Consider the following 17499-nt stretch of genomic DNA (forward strand, 5'->3'; position numbering starts at 1 on the left):
TAATGCAAGAGTACATATGTTTACTGTATCTCACAAAAAATTATGTATAAATATATTACAGTTTGTTATATTGTCTTGTTAAAGAACAAAAATTGACAAACAAAATGCAATGAATGCAATATTTCTCCCATTGCGTGAACCTAGACTGTGTTCTTAAAGTCCAGAATGCTGAATATGACATGAGGGTTCGTAACCTTTCTCTTCTACAGACTGGCTCAAGGCATCAGGTTGAAGTGGCACTAGGCGTTATTACCCCTATATCCCTAGTAAGGTGGTTAATATTACCCCTATATCCCTAGTAAGGTGGTTAATATTACCCCTATATCCCTAGTAAAGTGGTTAATATTACCCCTATATCCCTAGTAAGGTGGTTAATATTACCCCTATATCCCTCGTAAAGTGGTTAATATTACCCCTATATCCCTAGTAAGGTGGTTTAATATTACCCCTATATCCCTAGTAAGGTGGTTAATATTACCCCTATATCCCTAGTAAGGTGGTGTAATATTACCCCTGTATTCCTAGTGACAGCTGTTACACTTGGGCAGTGAAAATGTCAGTAATATCAACCATAACATTATTTCTAATAATTTGGTCTTGTGGAATTTTTGACAGTTTAAATTTATTACAAGATAAATACAGAGAAATCTTTCAATATAAATGGATACATTTTATTCAATAAATTCACAAAAAAACTATTGGCTTAAAAAGAAATAAAATATATGAATAAATTTTTGCTGCATGACATCTGAGCATTTTGTAAAACAACATGGACAGAGGTGGAGGGAGGTGGAGAAAGGTGGACGGAGGTGTGAGTTTTTACAGTAATTGTGACAGACTTCAGTAAGCTGAGATTGGGTGATATGTTCATTCCTTTATGCTCAGACTTTCCGCAAATCCAAGATCAGCTCCAGGGGTCACCGGGTTAAATATAGATGCCAGGTCCTGAAAATAGTTAGTTAATATACATGTAGATACATTTGAAGTTGAGCTAAACAACAGTACCAAAGTATCAGCTTGAATGGTGCCATCATGGAGAAAGAGTTCTATTTGAATGAAATGCATACTTCAGGTGTGCGGTATTTAAAAAAAATATTAATTTTCATCTCAAAATATGATCTTCTTACCGCTCAACTAATCAGAGGCACACAGCGTTATATGTCCATACTCCTTTCCAGCAATCACATGCAGTGAGCCGAATAACCTCAGTCTAACGGTAAGGTTTTCATGAACAAAAACGCTCGCCCTCCCCACTCTCGTCATCTCATTAAAAAAATCATTCTATTTAGATGATGAAATAACAGTTGCTTGAAGCCTTGTCAAAATCTTTTTCATATACGGTGATGTTCATAAATATGAACACCCCTGGAATTACGAGTAGTTTTAAATGAGAGGATTATAATTAAACCTGAGTAAGTCTTATATTTAAAGTGTATTCAACAATTTATATATCAAAGTGAAGCTGAGACTTCTGAAAATTACTTCAGAAACAATTATTTCTAATTGTCAAATACTTCAAAGAGTTGGTTCACTTTTCAGAGCTGTTTGCGTGCCCGCAACAATGTGGAACCCAAAATTTTAATTTTTGAAAATATCATGACTTTAGCCATTCCTGCCTCTAAACTTTCAAAATCAAGGTCAAACTGTGATGGGAAATTTAATTTTGTGTTTATCAGATAAAGGAGACTTCAAGCTTTCATTTGATATAAGGTTTGTACAGTATATGGTAAGTCATCAATAACTTCCAGAATTTTAGTCTAAAGTTAGCAAACACTCTAAAATGACAGGGGTGTTAATATTTATGAACATGACTGTACTTTAAAACTATCTCAGGTCTATGCGATCTTTGATAAAGCTCACGAGAAACATAACGATAAACCTAACGAGAAACATCAAGGTCATAGCTTCAGGGCATTTACCATACGAGACAACTCTTTGATCGCATTAGTTATGTTGGTGATTTAATTACAATTGTCTTATACAAGGAAACATAGAAACATTTTTAGTGAAACTATAGAGTTATCAAACATAAGAAGGTTTCATAGAACGAGGTATGACTGCCAAGGATACCTACAGCTTGTTTAAACCTGTTGAACTTGGAGATGCAGTCCTGTATGATTGGATGCTCTGTGAGGACTCGGAAAGAAATTCCAGCAGTTACATCATCACAGAGCTCTTGATAGACATCTCGCAGCTTTTCCTGTAATACACATTTATAAGTCTATGGAGTGAATATGATACTATTGGTCAGGTCATGTTACATTCATAAGTCTATGAAGTGAATATGATACTGTTGGCTAGGTCATGCTACATTCATAAGCCTATGGAGTGAATATGACACTGTTGGCTAGGTCATGCTACATTCATAAGCCTATGGAGTGAATATGACACTGTTGGCTAGGTCATGTTACATTCATAAGTCTATGGAGTGAATATGACACTATTGACTAGGTCATGTTACATGATACACTAGTTAACAGTAAGGTCATTACTTTAAATCTTGCTAAAAACCTAGAAGCTTTTTCTACAAGTTTAGCTCTAAGTTACATATAAATCAATAATACCTAGCAGGGGGAAAGGAGTCACGCCCCAACCAACCTTACTGTATTCTAAAAGTTGTCTATAAGAGAGACTTGGAATATTATTATATACCTAAGAGCTGACAGCATACCCTTCATCAGCAATAAACCTACAGTACTTACTATAGGTAGACTTTTGTCCAGTTCTAGAGGCAGGGCAAACCTGTGGCTGTTGGCCGTGCCATAGCCTTCTCCGTGGTGCAACACCTCGTACAGGTCGACGAGGTAGATAGCGGCATCTTCATTGGCCTCCGCACTGATCAGTTTATCTGAGACTACACTGAGCGCTCGAAGGAAGCCTTGGTACGCATCACTGTCTACGCTAAAGTACATCAGCTGCAAAAGTAGACGTTATGACAGATGAGAGCAGGTGCTTGTGGATATATAAATAGTGAAAGAGTACGACTAAACCAACGTAGAAACATTTACAAGTCAGTCTGGTATCTTATCTCTTACAAATTATCAACCAGTGTATAATTCAGTTTATGGCACTACCAAGCATTTGTTAGTTCGATTATTGCTGACAGAGTCTTGCAAAACTTTCATACTGTAGACCGAGAATAGAATTTTGCAGACCGATTGACGCATCAGCTATTGTGATAAATTTAGAAAAAATAGAGGCTAATTATGACCTGAGATCAAAAATTTTTTAGATCATCATATTTGTAACAATTACAAAGTTCTAAAAAGCACTTTATCCCAGATATATAATCCCTAGTAGCTGTACTAGAAAACAGTCATAAATTAAAATTGAAACACTTGAAAAAACTATTTAAATCTCTACTGAGGATGACAACACGCAGGGCTGTGCAGAAACTTCTACAAGCTTATCAAGGTTATGATGAAACTGCAGATCAACATTTTTAAAGTTTTTGAGCTAAGTCTTCCACAGTGAGATGATATTATCATTCAATGGCAATAGGCCTAGCTTATAAACTTGAAGCTATTGAACAGTGCCCAATCATGCTTTGATGAGTTTGAAGGAGTTCTAGAGCCACCCATAAACATGAGACCTAAGAATAAAAACTTTTTTGCTAAGAAATACCTACTATATGTTCTCTTTTGTCAGATACACTAAAATACATCAACATTCGGGTCTTGAACCAGTTTATCTAACTGAGTCAAATTGTTATCTATGGAATAGACTCAAGTAACTGCACAACTCCGATCGCTCGATCAGAAACAGCTACGAACTCACCAACTCTCTGTAAAAGAGCTTAGAGGGAGGTTCTGCGTGGTTGGCAAAGAAGTCAAATAGTGATCGTTTGATATTTTCAAGCCTGTTGTACTGGTATGGCTCACTCGAGTTCTCTGGGGTCAACATTCTGTCGACCCTAAACCATAGATCAATCTGCAAACAGAAAATTAAATCATGGTTCGTACAGCAAGTCCTGAATAAGCAGTAACTGGAGCCATTTAATCTCGGTGTATGACCACTTCATCACTTCTATATTGATACTGCTATAGGGATACCTTGATATCTTATAGATTACCTTATAGATATTATGTTTGTTTGCACTTCAGCACACGGCTTCATATCAAATCAATAAAAATGATTGGTAAAAATACAATGTAAACATTTCGCATACCAACAAACTTTTTCATGGGCTACTGGCGCTAAAATATATTTTATAGTAAGATTATAGGCTATCCAATTTATGATAGCTTTTGTTCCTTTGTTTGAACTGCCGTCAAGATTATAAGTTATACAATTTGATAGCTTTTGTTCCTTTGTTTGAGTTGCAATCAGGATTATAGGCTGTAAGATTTGATAGCTTTTGTTTGAGTTGCAGTCAGGATTATAGGCCATACAATTGGATAGCTTTTGTTGACAGGTTGGAGTCAGTGAGTGCTGTAGCAGGATTCAATAAGTTTGTGGCTTCACGTGCAGTGGAGAGCATTGTAGGCTACCTTGTGGTTCCTTATCAATGAGGGAGTAATATGAACACTTATAATAATAATAATAGTAATAATGAGTCTGTAACCATGGTTACCTTCTTCAATAAGCTAGATTAAACTCTCAAGCCATGAATGCCACCACAGCAAAGGTGTGTTTACATCAGGACGGTCTATAGAAGTTGCTTCCACGCCGACAAAGCAAGTTTGGTGTACAACAAAAACTGTTGTAAAAACGGCTTTGTCCTAGTTTGACACAAAAATCGCTGAAGTGCTGCATGCTACATTTGTCCATTTTTGACGGTCATCATTAAAGGAGTGGAACATAGAATTGACCAATCATAGCTCCCAATGTTAATAGTGCCAAAAACACAAGCAAATGATGATTTGATGATGTATTTCATTGGCTAAAAAGTCACCTATTTTGTATAGTCGGAGTTTGAGTTAGTTTGGTGTGAAATTTTGGAAAAATGTATTTCAAATCGTAAACAGACTAGAAGCTTTTCCAACTCTTTCAGAGGAAACGCAACTCTAACAAACCATCCTGGTGTACACGCACCTTAACTAACCAATGAAATAAAAAATGTTGCATAAATCCGTTCAATCACAAACGCAAAGAAAACAGCTTCATTCAATGCTCCCCAAATATAGCTGACATCACTGATGAACTATGGGTATTTAATAATTACAGAAGAGGTATGTGGAAACAGGTATTTTAAACATACCTTATTATACTGCTCTCTTGTTACGTAGCCCAAGTTCTTTTGGTCCATAACTTTAAACTTGTTGAGAGTTTCCATCAACTCCTCATTAGTAGGCAATGAGATAGGTTGAGCGACAGCAGTCACAAAAGACTTCCAATTGATGTACTCTCCATCAAATGACAGCATCGCTGCCAGATCTTGTAACTGCAATTCATCACTTAATCCTAAAGCTAGGCAGCAGTTTCAGCTGGCAAGCAACACAAGACATATTTATAAGTTTGGCGAGACGAGACGGCTTAAATGTGCTAAAGATAAGGTACAAGGTCTTCATCTGGTTCCCAGTATGTCAGCCCTGTGTAATGTTGAAAACCGCTAAAGGCAGAGGAGAAATAGCTGGCAAAATTATAGGCCTACTTGAGCCTTTTAGATGTGAATTAGGTGAACGTATACACTAAGAATAAACTCTATAAACTCATCAGCATTGACATAGTCTGAGTACCTGGTTGAGTCCTTAGCAATTATGAGAATTTAAGTTAAGTATTTGATAGCGTATTTATTTGACAAGCTTCATGTTTTGTCTCTTGTTTTTTATTTTTTTGCAAAACTTTTTAACAGAGAACTCATATATGAGTTGATATATATATGAATTCATATATATATCAACTCATATATGAGTTGGTATATATATGAATTCATATATGAGTTGATATATATATATATATATGTGTTCATATATAAACTCATATACGAGTTCTCTGTTGATAAGCTTTGCAAAAATTCAAAAATGAGTTGATATATATAAATCTCATAGTTTATCTGTGTGTATATGTCCTTCAGTATGTCTAGCTATAACTATTAAAATCTTGGAATTAAAAGCTCACATTCTGCTGGATTTGAACTCATGAAAATCGCAACCACAAGTTTCTAACCATGCATTTAGCCACCAAGCTACGCAGTTCTTATGATTCTATCACTCTTATCATACACCGTATATCCTTTTCTCGATGGCACACGCTAAATGACGTAATAATTGAAACTATGAAATCTATTAACTCTATAAGACACAATGCTTTTTCGTTTTCGCTTTCGCTGTATTAGTGGTAAAAATTTTTTCCGCAAAACGATATCAACAAACATTTCTCTTGAAATGAAAATTTGACATATCCGTTCAGCATCATCCATTATAGTAAAAACAGGTTCGCAAACAGATAGGTGATACAATTTTAGTTAAAAGTTTACTAAAATGTATACTGAAACTTCCTTCAAGTATATTTTTAGTAAGCTAAATGCATATAAGTTAGATTCAGCCTTTATGTTACACGTCTGTCTTGAAGGTAAGAACTCTGCACGTAGTACATTATAATGTCACATTTTCTTGCAGATCATAACCGCAAAATGCCCTAAAGTTATTGAAGGTAATAATAGTTACTAAGGTTTACATATTGTTGTGTTATTAGTTTTTAATGATGATGATTTTACCAGGAGGTGATTGCATTAGATAATTACTATGGGTTTCTATAACACTCGATATGCCTATACAATATTTTTGCATTATAATGCCGACACTGAAACGAACTAAAATCATATAATTGTATACCAAATAATTGTTCATTGTAATCGTAGCAAAACAGACTATATTTAGCCATTACTTGCTAATGATTTTACATTTAAACACTTTTACAGTTTTATTTTTCATCTTAACTTATTTCACCAAAACCTTCTTTCATAATATGAAATTTAAAAGTTACAGTTGTTTGAGAAAGTTAGAAAACCTTTACAGCTGTTTTTTTCTCTTAATTCATTTGAACTGCACAAAAAACACTTTTCCCATGATATGAAGTTTAAAAGTTAGAATGGTAAATGTTGTTATATGTTAAATAAAAATAAATTCTCTTTCCAAAGACTTTTTCATTACCCGGACATTCGCCTAGTTATAATGTAATATTTATAGTTGTCTGAAGTTGTCTCCTTTAGTTTTAACCCTCTCTTCTTTTAACCATTTATATTTTACCCGGTGGGTTGACTTAAGCTGGTTGTATCCTTCCTATAGCAGCCACTTAACTCCTAATGATTTATACACAAACTCTTTAACCATGTGGTATCACTGAAGAGAAAACCACCAAACTCCCGCCACATTTCATGGCCTTTTTCATAAAATATCATCATAAATTATCTATCATAATGCAAATCACCGGTTCGGAATAATACAATACTATCTCACAATTGTATGTAACTATGACATACATCCCTCTAATTTAATATTATACATGTACGTGTTTGCATAGAACTTGACCATAAATGCTTCGTAATCCTTCCCAGAAAAGCAGTCCTTGATCTGTCAGACAAAAGGCTTTCGAAAAGAAGACAAATCAATAACTGACTCAACAAGTATGTTAATAGCTAGAGACTAGGCTTGGCTTAACAACAAGACGCAATAATCCAGATGAGATGAAAAAACAGAGATAAAAACGGGTCACTATACTATTACTGTAGGTATTGAAAATGCCTTTGAGAGGCGAAAAAACGAGAAGAAAGAAAAACAAAAAACAATAAAATAGTCTAAAGCGAGAAAGATATTAAACAGTAATGCAAAGTTCATCACTTTACAAATTATATGGAACTCTTAAGGAACACTCATCTCAACATGTAAAAAGGTTAGCCATTGATTTCACATTGTTCTAAACTCAACTCAAGATGGAAAAAGGTAATCGTAGGTTCCATAACTCCTATTAATAGAAAGTGACATACTTGTGGAAGTTGGATATGCATCCAGTTATCAGGCAGCATCTCCATTCCGTGTGTCAGCGATGTGAACTCTTGAAAGATGTCTATAAAGCTCTTAACTGATATGACACCATCTTTAGCAACAAGTGTGAACTAAAATAGATCAGATAAACTGTTTATTGAGTTGACGACATTGCTGTTTCGATGTCTATGAATACATGAGCTCGAGTTTATGAAATATATGATGCTGTGTTTTTTATCTTTGAACTCTCATATGCGAAGTTCTGGTCAAAAGATTATAGAAAAGCAGATCGTATATGGAGTATTGTATAAGATAATAGTGTGCGCAGAAGAATGTTCAAATGAAAACAGAAAGTTTTGTCAAGTTATTCATACTCAACTATGAGATAGGAGCTTTGGTAACGCAGATATATTCGTTGCAAACATTAGCCTTAGATCTAAACAATCCTAAAATTTTGTGAAAATCATAAGACAACGGAGAAAAACAATTAAAAACAAAAGTGTGTGAACAACTCCCTTTTTATCAATACAATACGGAATGGTAATTGTATCATATCCCTTGCGTTACAAAGTAATTATAACTTATTTCTGTTTACAACTAAGTTGTCCGGTTAGCAAGGATTTTTTAAATATATAAAATTAACAAACATTGATACCCTCTTGCCATGGAAATAAGACAAATTCACATACTTGGGTGTAGAGTGACATGAGCTGGTTGACTGTGAAGTACTCTGCTTGCGGATATTCGACTGGGTCAGGTCTGGCTGGGGGACTCGGACTTCTCAAGGTCTTCACGTCCTAAAGAAGGAAATTATTAAAAATCTTCCATGTGATGTGTACCGCTATAGTTTAATATATTTTTAGAGTTAGAGTGTTTTTGCAATGTTTTAAAGAGGATTCACACAGGAGAATGCACCAATCTATTCTCTACATCTCTCTTAAAACGAATTCTGTCTTAACAGATGTTTTTTTAGCAAAAGCACTATTTAGCCTAAGCACCTTAAATGCTGCAAAATAATCATCTGTTTAGTTAATATTATATTTTCCTTTTGAGAAAAACAATTATAGTGCTTGCTCTAAGACCTAAGTAGAATGTAATATTTTACTAAAAAAACATCCAAAAGGTAAACTAATTTTTCATGTTTCGTTGATAATCAGCTTAGGTTGGCAAAGAAGAGAGAAAGAAAACCAACCTCAGCAATCAGGAAGTCCTCCTGAACCAGTTTTATCTGCTCCTTGATTGTCGACCTGCTCTCCACAGCATGTCGCATCTTCTCAGACATTTGGTCGATGCTGTAAAATAACAGAAAAAACAGTTTTTGTAAATTTATCGATAAATTTAATGGAGAGGAAATGCTGAAAGTACCGATTCTTTAGTGTTCAAAGTTCAAGGACATCTCTGAGAAATTGACGAACCTTCATCTATAGAGTTACAGAGCAGAAATTGTCAATTACAAATAAGAAATGAGCCTCGGAGTGTTTGTCAGTGTGTTCAGCGGAAGGACTTACTGTCAGTTCAGGCTGACAGCAAAAATGAGTGGGGCAGGTACTCGGCAGGTACAGAAAAAAATCTAAACTTCAGAAGAAAGTTAAAAGCAAACGTCTAAACAACAGAAAAATAGCAAAACAACAGACATGAAAAAATAGGTATTTTACTGTATACTAGGATACAATTGTGACAAACCACGAACTTAGCTTTGTGTATGGTCCGAGTTTCCTGACTCCATTAAATCGCCATAGCAACCATTCACTAAACTGGCAGTGTATCCTGCTTACCTTTCGATCTCCTTGAGAAAGCGAGCACCAAGCCAGTCATTCATGTCCTTATAGACATCGTCTGCCTTGTCCTTTAGTTTTGTAAGGGTCTTTATAGCCACCAGCTTGATGAGCTCTAGCCTAACCTTACAGGCGCTTTCTGCAAGCAAATGGTAAGGGGACACTCTAGGATACTCACAACCTTGGTCATAGCTCACAAGTCTATGTGATGGCTTTCCTTCACAAAGGTTAACACAGAATCCCATGTTCTTTTCTAGAGTTGATGCCACATGATCAGCTCTATGATAAATTGCGAATCATGATACTGAACCTCTCTACTATAAGGCCTTACCAAGTAGCCTCCAATTCTTGATCGTAATACATAGACATAGACTAAGGTCCTTAATAAAAATGAAATACTGCACAAACCTTCAATCTTGATAGCAGCAAAAAACTCATCTCTAGCCTTAGCTCTTAGCCTCTTCTTTTCCTTCTCCTCTTCCGTCTCCTCAGCTAAGAAGAATGGAACAACTAAGTATTTTTCTTCCATAAAAAAGCTAAGGAGCATGTACTTGTTCGTAGCAGTCTGATCTTAAAGACTTCATGTAAGCACTAATGCATTATGCCTTATTTTATTGTTTTCCATACAAACACATGGTAAATAAAGGTTAAATCTAGTTAATTATCATAACTAAAATAAGTATTAAAATAATCATATTGCATGATTACATACACCAAGAAATTTAATCGTGACTTCAATGCAAATCAGAAAGTTATGATACAAAAAGACAAATGCGAGAAAGAAAACCCTCTATACGATAAAAACTTTAAATTTATCTACAAAAGTCAATCTTTAGCGAATAGAAACTCCCGTAAGAGGTGCTGATACCACAAAGGCATCCCTCCTATGAGACGCTGAAACATATCCATACATAACAAGAAGCTGTGTTGGCGAATATTTCCATAGCAACAAAGACCCTCCCTCTAGCTAGCAGGTGCTACCAATGCTAGTGCAAATAAGGTACATGAAAGACCTGTTGATACAATAAATGAACAATATTCAAGGTTTCTAGAAAATATCATTTCAACCTTAGAGACTATAAAACCGACATACAGAACAATAATTGCCACTAAAATAGTGGCAAAACCAAAGATATACCACGAAAATAAAGGGAATCAACATCCACAACAACATCAGGGAGAGATAACTTCTCGCATAAACTGGGTTAAGTGTAATTATTAGCAGTGCCACAGAAATGCCACAGTGATGATAGAAATTATAGCAGTGTTTGTAACCGACATTATCTTTCATGATATGGATGCTGATACATCTGCGCCTCAAAAGTGACTGCAGGCACTTTCGCATGATTATGTTAGTCAAAACTATCATGCAGTTGAGAGATCACTATTCATATGTAACAAATATACTCTAAGTAGAATTAAAGCAATTGCGGTCTGCATTTAATATAGATAGTAAGTTATTAAAGAGACGCAATGCCAGAGAGCAGGTCTCCAGAAAGTTGTTGACAAGGATTATGGAACTATTCAAGAGAATTTTCCATGTTCAACTTAAAACAAGATGAGGTCCAATTTTTTTTCACTTTTCGTTTTCCATGTCATGGGACTGCATATGACGAAGAGTGTCATTATAGTGAGATATAAAGGTTAGTAGAAATACAAACTAAATAAATAAAATAAAAAGTAAAATTGAAAACTGACAGCTCTCTGTAACAAAAGAGTTATAATAATACTAATTGCATCAATATTTAAACTAGACGAATCTCTCGGAAGACATGAAAAGAAGATCTTGCAGGCGTTGTCAGAATATATGTAAAAAGTACAGCTACTATATGATAAATGAGTTTTTGAACTCTGTTGTTGGTATAGTCTACAATAACACCTGTTCTCATCATATGAGTTTGTTAAGAATGGCCCTTTTTCATGTAATAGTTTACAGTATTTGATACGATTTATCGAAGGATTCAATCATTTTCATCTCTGTCAGCTGCCGCCAAGAGACAGATTAGCGCCCAAGTTAAACTCACAAGCAAACAAACCGTACTCCTCCGTAAACTTGACAAACTCTAAATGTTTTCTTAGGCATTTTATCAAATAACTGGAGCACAGTCTAGGTATAGAAAAGCATTTTTTTTATGCAATCATGCGTATCATGCTTCAGCCCTCCCAAACTATTAACTAGCAACAGAGATCACTATGATGAATTCAACTTAAAATACTGAAAAACATGACATTCGAATATGCCATTGCCATGTTTCACACCATCTGATCGCTTTCCACATAATTTAACAAGAGCTATAGGTGCAAAAGATAGAGGAGTTCAAAGTATAGCCTAGGGTTCTACACACTTGCTAAAGGTGAGGGTGCAGTTACAGGGGCAGCAGATGTTTTTTCTTTCCCTTTCCCTCCTTTCTTTGGACTTGGGCTACGACTTTTCCCCTTTTTTCCACCACCTTTTTTATCTGTCTTTGCTGCCTTCTCTTTTTCTGCTGCTGCCGCCATTGCTGCCTCCAGTTCGGCTTCTTCCGCTGCCTTTCTCAGAGCCTCCTCTTGCGCTATCTGTGGTTGAAATAAGACTATGATGACTGCAGGGAGAGAACACAACTCAAAAATAATGATTTTCTGATGGCGTGACCGCAAAAGGTCATCTAGAGACCACTCTATCTTGCTTAAAGAATGTGATTCCTTCACATAAAAAACTATTTTATTACTAAAAGCAATATTTTAGCCCCTTATTATAAATTTATATTACCGAGGTTTTGCAAGAGTTAGCAACTATATTTTTAGACATCAATCAAAAAGCAAAAATAGTCCTTAACACGTCCTTAAAACGTCCTTGCCCATTATATAGCTTTCTTTAAACGGCACTGGCGAACATTCTTCAGCAATCATATGAGTATATTTCAACCACAAGTAGTTGAAAGTAAGGCAGTCCACAAACACCACATTCTTGCATTGTATAAGAAGGATCCAACAAGAAGAGAAGAACAAGAGAAAAGCCAAATTCCACGAAAAGGAGGAGTAGCAAAGCCTCAGGGTCTAGAGAACATCATGCATAACATTATACAAGGAGAAAGAAGTCCTATGAACACTCATAGATGTACTATAACGATATGGACAGGCCTACTAGCCTCTTTCAAGAGCTGCTTGAGCAGGGGCCTTGCCTAAATAAGTAGAACAGTCACGTTTTTATGACCAAATACAATCGATATTCACTAAATTACATCAGTAAACAATAAATTAATTTATTCCATATATTAGGAGTCATCTTCTTTTCTCAATAGAAAACTACTCTCGGAGACGACAGGACGTGTGATGTGACAATATGATACTTTAACCTAGCACCATCACAATATCATGGCGATTATTTTAGCCTGTGGTTACAAACTATTCGTTATGCAGCTTATAGATAGTTTATAAAGCAGAAGTGCAACGGTTTTATTTTATAGTGAGAAAATATATCTACAAAATTACATTTTAGTTCTTTGCAGATAGAAAGCAGACTAATTGCTACGAGTAGCTTTTCCATTTTCTTTCACTTTAGACTGTCAACTCAGTTATAAATCAAAACAATAATAGTAATAATAATCATGGCAGTAATAATAATAATAATAAACTGTGGCAAATGTGGAATCTGACCAGGCAGAGGCTGGTTTGTCAATCTCCTACTGGCCAGAATGAGAGAGCCCTGAATCTCAGTATAAAATATAGCAGAGAAAATAGGTTTGCTATAGAAAATAGCAGAGATCACAGGAATACCTTAATATGATGATGGGGTTAAACTGTAGCAGCAGAAAGGATGTATATCATTGACAGATTAGCGACTTACAAATCATACAGGGGCTATCATTAAGAAAAAGTGGCTGACAGAAGCAGAGCTTAAAGAAATTTAAGGAAGAGTAAATAAAAAAGAAGGGTGGGCGCTCTCACAAGAAGTAGAGGGAGATGAGGATACTGCTATGTTTCAGTCAAGTGTGACTGATGGGAAACCATTATGTACAATCAAAAGCAACAGACAGGATGATGAACTAAAAGATTGACACAAACAGATTGTGAAGAGGGTAACAGCACTGAGAGAGGGACTGAGAGAGGGGCTGAGAGAAGGGCTGAGAAAAGGGCTGAGAGAGGAGCTGAGAGAGGGGCTGAGAGAAGGGCTGAGAGAGGGGCTGAGAGAGGGGCTGAGAGAGGAGCTGAAAGCGGGGTTGAGAGAGGGGCTGAGAGAGGGGCTGAAAGAGGGGCTGAAAAAGGGGCTGAGAGAGGGGCTGAAAAAAGGGCTGAGAGAGGGGCTGAGAGAGGGGCTGAGAGAGGGGCTGAAAAAAGGGCTGAGAGAGGGGCTGAGAGAGGGGCTGAGAGGGGCTGAGAGAGGGGTTGAGAGAGGGGCTGAGAGAGGGGCTGAAAGAGGGGCTGAGAAAAGGGGTTGAGAGAGGGGCTGAAAGAGGGGCTGAGAGAGGGGCTGAGAGAGGGGCTGAAAGAGGGGCTGAGAGAGGGGCTGAGAGAGGGGCTGAGAGAGGAGCTGAAAGCGGGGTTGAGAGAGGGGCTGAGAGAGGGGCTGAAAGAGGGGCTGAGAAAAGGGGTTGAGAGAGGGGCTGAAAGAGGGGCTGAGAGAGGGGCTGAGAGAGGGGCTGAGAGAGGAGCTGAAAGCGGGGTTGAGAGAGGGGCTGAGAGAGGGGCTGAAAGAGGGGCTGAGAAAAGGGGTTGAGAGAGGGGCTGAGAGAGGAGCTGAGAGAGGGGCTGAGAGAGGGGCTGAGAGAGGGGCTGAAAGAGGGGCTGAGAGAGGGGCTGAGAAAAGGGCTGAGAGAGGGGCTGAGAAAAGGGGCTGAGAGAGGGGCTGAGAGAGGGGCTGAGAGAGGGGCTGAGAGAGGGGCTGAGAAAAGGGCTGAGAGAGGGGCTGAGAGAGGGGCTGAGAGAAGGGCTGAGAGAGGGGCTGAGAGAGGGGCTGAGAGAGGGGCTGAAAGAAAAACACAAATAGATAAGACTTTTGAGGAGTGCAGCAAAGAAGGTGATGAAAAAAGTGAAGATCCATGGAATACTGGATTATGTATAGATATATATCATCACAGACCTGAATGACACATTCTATGCAAGTGCAACCGTGTAAATATGGAAGCTTGAACGGAAGCAGGCAGAAGGTCAAAAAGTGGTATGCAGAATCTGACTTACAAGAAAAGTTGAGATGATCAGACTCAGAATATTCGAGCGATCGAGGAAGCAATAAAAGGACACCATAATGATTAAAGAATTGAAGATAAAAAAAAGAGAGCACCAGGAAGAAAAGGTACAACCTAGTAATGGAGGAATTTAAACAGGCTTCAGGTAACTGGAGGAAAGATCAGGCAATACGGTGATAGGATAAAGCGATATCGGCACGAGCTATTTGAAATAATTCAGACAAGATTTCATCAGAATATTCACAAAAGAGAATTGCAAAAGTTACACCAAACAATAAGAGGTTAAAAATTTCTAGAGCGATACTTGGAGATAAAATATGGTACAACACTACTTGGATAGAAGAAAGACTGAGGACAGCAGAGCAAATGCTACAGGCTGTCCTCAAGAAACTACCAAACTGGAAAGTGCCACACCCTGAAATACAAGGATTCTGTATGAAGAATGTGTCAGGACTTTATAGTACATATGTCATTACCTAGAAAAAAGGGAGACGCCTAAATAGATGATAACAAGGGGAGCTTTACTCATATAAAAAGACTAATGCAAAGGAATGGCCCCAGGTAACCAAAACCAACATACCCGTTGTATGTAAGTTACGGGCCTAAATGATTGTTGATGAAATATACCAGTCTCTAGAGAAAAATGACATCTTCGGCGAAGGACAACAAAAATGTAGGTGAAGATATAGAGAGACAAGAGATCATCTACTGCTGGAAAAGGCTATATTGATAAAACTGGAGATCAAGACAGACAAATCCGTCAATCCGATGACATATGACTTGGTGCCACAGGCATGGATGCTAAAGACATTGACAACTGTAGAAGCTTTAGAAAACGTCAGAAGATTCATGAAGAACAGTATGACACAATAGATAGACTCCCCATTTGAAATTCAAGGGAAAGTCGCGCTGATCAGTGAACATCAACAGAGGATTATTTCAAGGAGATCCGATTTCTCCTCTACAGCTTGTCGTGGGTCTCATGCTCATGTCTGTGCAACTCTGAACCAAAACAGGGCTACAATCTAAAGCGAATTAGCGATGAAAACAGATTGAAGTATTTGTTATACCTAAAATATCTGAAACTGTATGGAAAGAGCAAAAGTGAGGTGAAAAGCCTAGTGCAGATGGTCAGGATATTTACAGAGAATGGGAGAATGAGGTCTGAACTGAACCAATGTGTGACCTTGACAATGAAGGAAAGTGAGTTGAGGACAGCAATATTGCTGCCCGATGGAAAAACAATGAAAGATCTAAGAAAGGGTGAACACAAATACCTTGGAATGCTTGAGGCTTGTGACATCAAAGCAAGACAAAAGAAAGAATCTGTATTTATGGAATATCACTGCAGAGTGAAGCTGCTAAGAAGCTATCTGAAAGAAGGCAATATGATAAAAGTCATCAATATAACAATGGAAATGATGGCGAGGATAGGATGCTAACATAGCCAGGGTGTACTTACCAAGGGATAGGGGCGACAGAAGACTAAGATCAGCAGAGGATTGTGAAAGAACAGAAGAGTATGGAATATCAGACTATGTCAATAACAAGCAGAAAGGTTACACCGAGTTTCTACCTATGAAAAAATGAAAAGGAGAAAGACAAAAGAGGTTGGAAAGAAAACACACTTGATGGACAATACCCTAATCTGGTTGCTGACAAAAACCCAAAGAGAATCTACAGATGGATAAAATATGGATATATAAAGAAAGTGTCAGAAAGGACGCTCCTGGCGGCCCAAAACCAGCCTCTACCTGTGAGATGGAAAAAATTACACGGAGAAAATGGAAAGTAAACACCAATGTGTAAGATAGAGAATAAGGGACAAGAAACTATATTTAACAATTGAGTGAATGCCCTAAACTTGATGCTGATGGTGTAGCGAGATTTATACATCAGAACCTCTGTCAATAGAAGTGGTTTCCAAGCGTGCATGAAATAGTACAGCCATCAAATGAAAGGGCATAGTTTGGTGGAATACAGTAATACAGCCAGACCAAATGATTGCTGCAAAGAACCAGATATTGTAGAGAGAGATGAGCTTCTAGAACATACATGGCTGATTGGGCAGCGCCAGATGGAAAAGTGGAGGACTAAAAATGAGATAAAGTGAAGAAATATGAAGAGTAAGCGATGGAAATGAGGGAACAGAGAAGGACATCTGTCCACCTGCTACTAATTGGAGGACTTGGCGCAGTTGAGAGGAAGAGTTGACTGCTTTGGAAATAGAGAAAAAAGTGCGATCGCCAAGGTGCAGTCTGCTGCACTACTGGGGTCAACGGAATATCTGAGAAAAATGTTGGACTACACAGGTGAGTTTTTCTGGCTTGAGCTTCTGAACACTAAATCAACCAAGAGAACATCAGCTGTACAAAATCATAATAACAATAGAAAAAACTATTAATAATTGTAAAATAATGTAAATAATAATATAAGAATTGTTTTAATAATTTCAGCAAAACTATTAACACTGAATGTTAGAAATGCTAATAATGATAATACATATCAATAATAATAACAACAACTAAACCTAAGTTTATATAGAGTAATAACAATAGTATTAATAGTAATAATGTTAACACTGATAATACATGTACGTATATGCTGCAATGACATACACAAGAACTGGCTAAG

The 17499-nt window shown here is 37.1% G+C and overlaps 1 protein-coding gene across 1 annotated transcript in view; it reads right to left on the minus strand.

The window, feature by feature from the left end:
• Nucleotides 1-703: 703 nt before the first annotated feature.
• LOC137394188 (sperm flagellar protein 2-like) overlaps nt 704-17499 on the minus strand; it is a 56595-nt gene continuing 39799 nt past the window's right edge. Inside the window, exons 29-39 of the mRNA XM_068080908.1 lie at nt 12046-12256; nt 10109-10192; nt 9701-9839; nt 9118-9217; nt 8615-8722; nt 7928-8056; nt 5201-5383; nt 3778-3930; nt 2703-2915; nt 2075-2200; nt 704-945 (exon numbers count right to left, since the gene is read on the minus strand). Coding sequence (XP_067937009.1) covers nt 868-945; nt 2075-2200; nt 2703-2915; nt 3778-3930; nt 5201-5383; nt 7928-8056; nt 8615-8722; nt 9118-9217; nt 9701-9839; nt 10109-10192; nt 12046-12256 — 1524 coding nt within the window. The 3' untranslated portion in view covers nt 704-867. The remainder of the gene's footprint in view (nt 946-2074; nt 2201-2702; nt 2916-3777; nt 3931-5200; nt 5384-7927; nt 8057-8614; nt 8723-9117; nt 9218-9700; nt 9840-10108; nt 10193-12045; nt 12257-17499) is intronic.

This window comes from Watersipora subatra, chromosome 4 (genome assembly GCF_963576615.1).
Source record: "Watersipora subatra chromosome 4, tzWatSuba1.1, whole genome shotgun sequence".
NCBI classification, from domain to species: Eukaryota; Metazoa; Bryozoa; class Gymnolaemata; order Cheilostomatida; family Watersiporidae; genus Watersipora; species Watersipora subatra.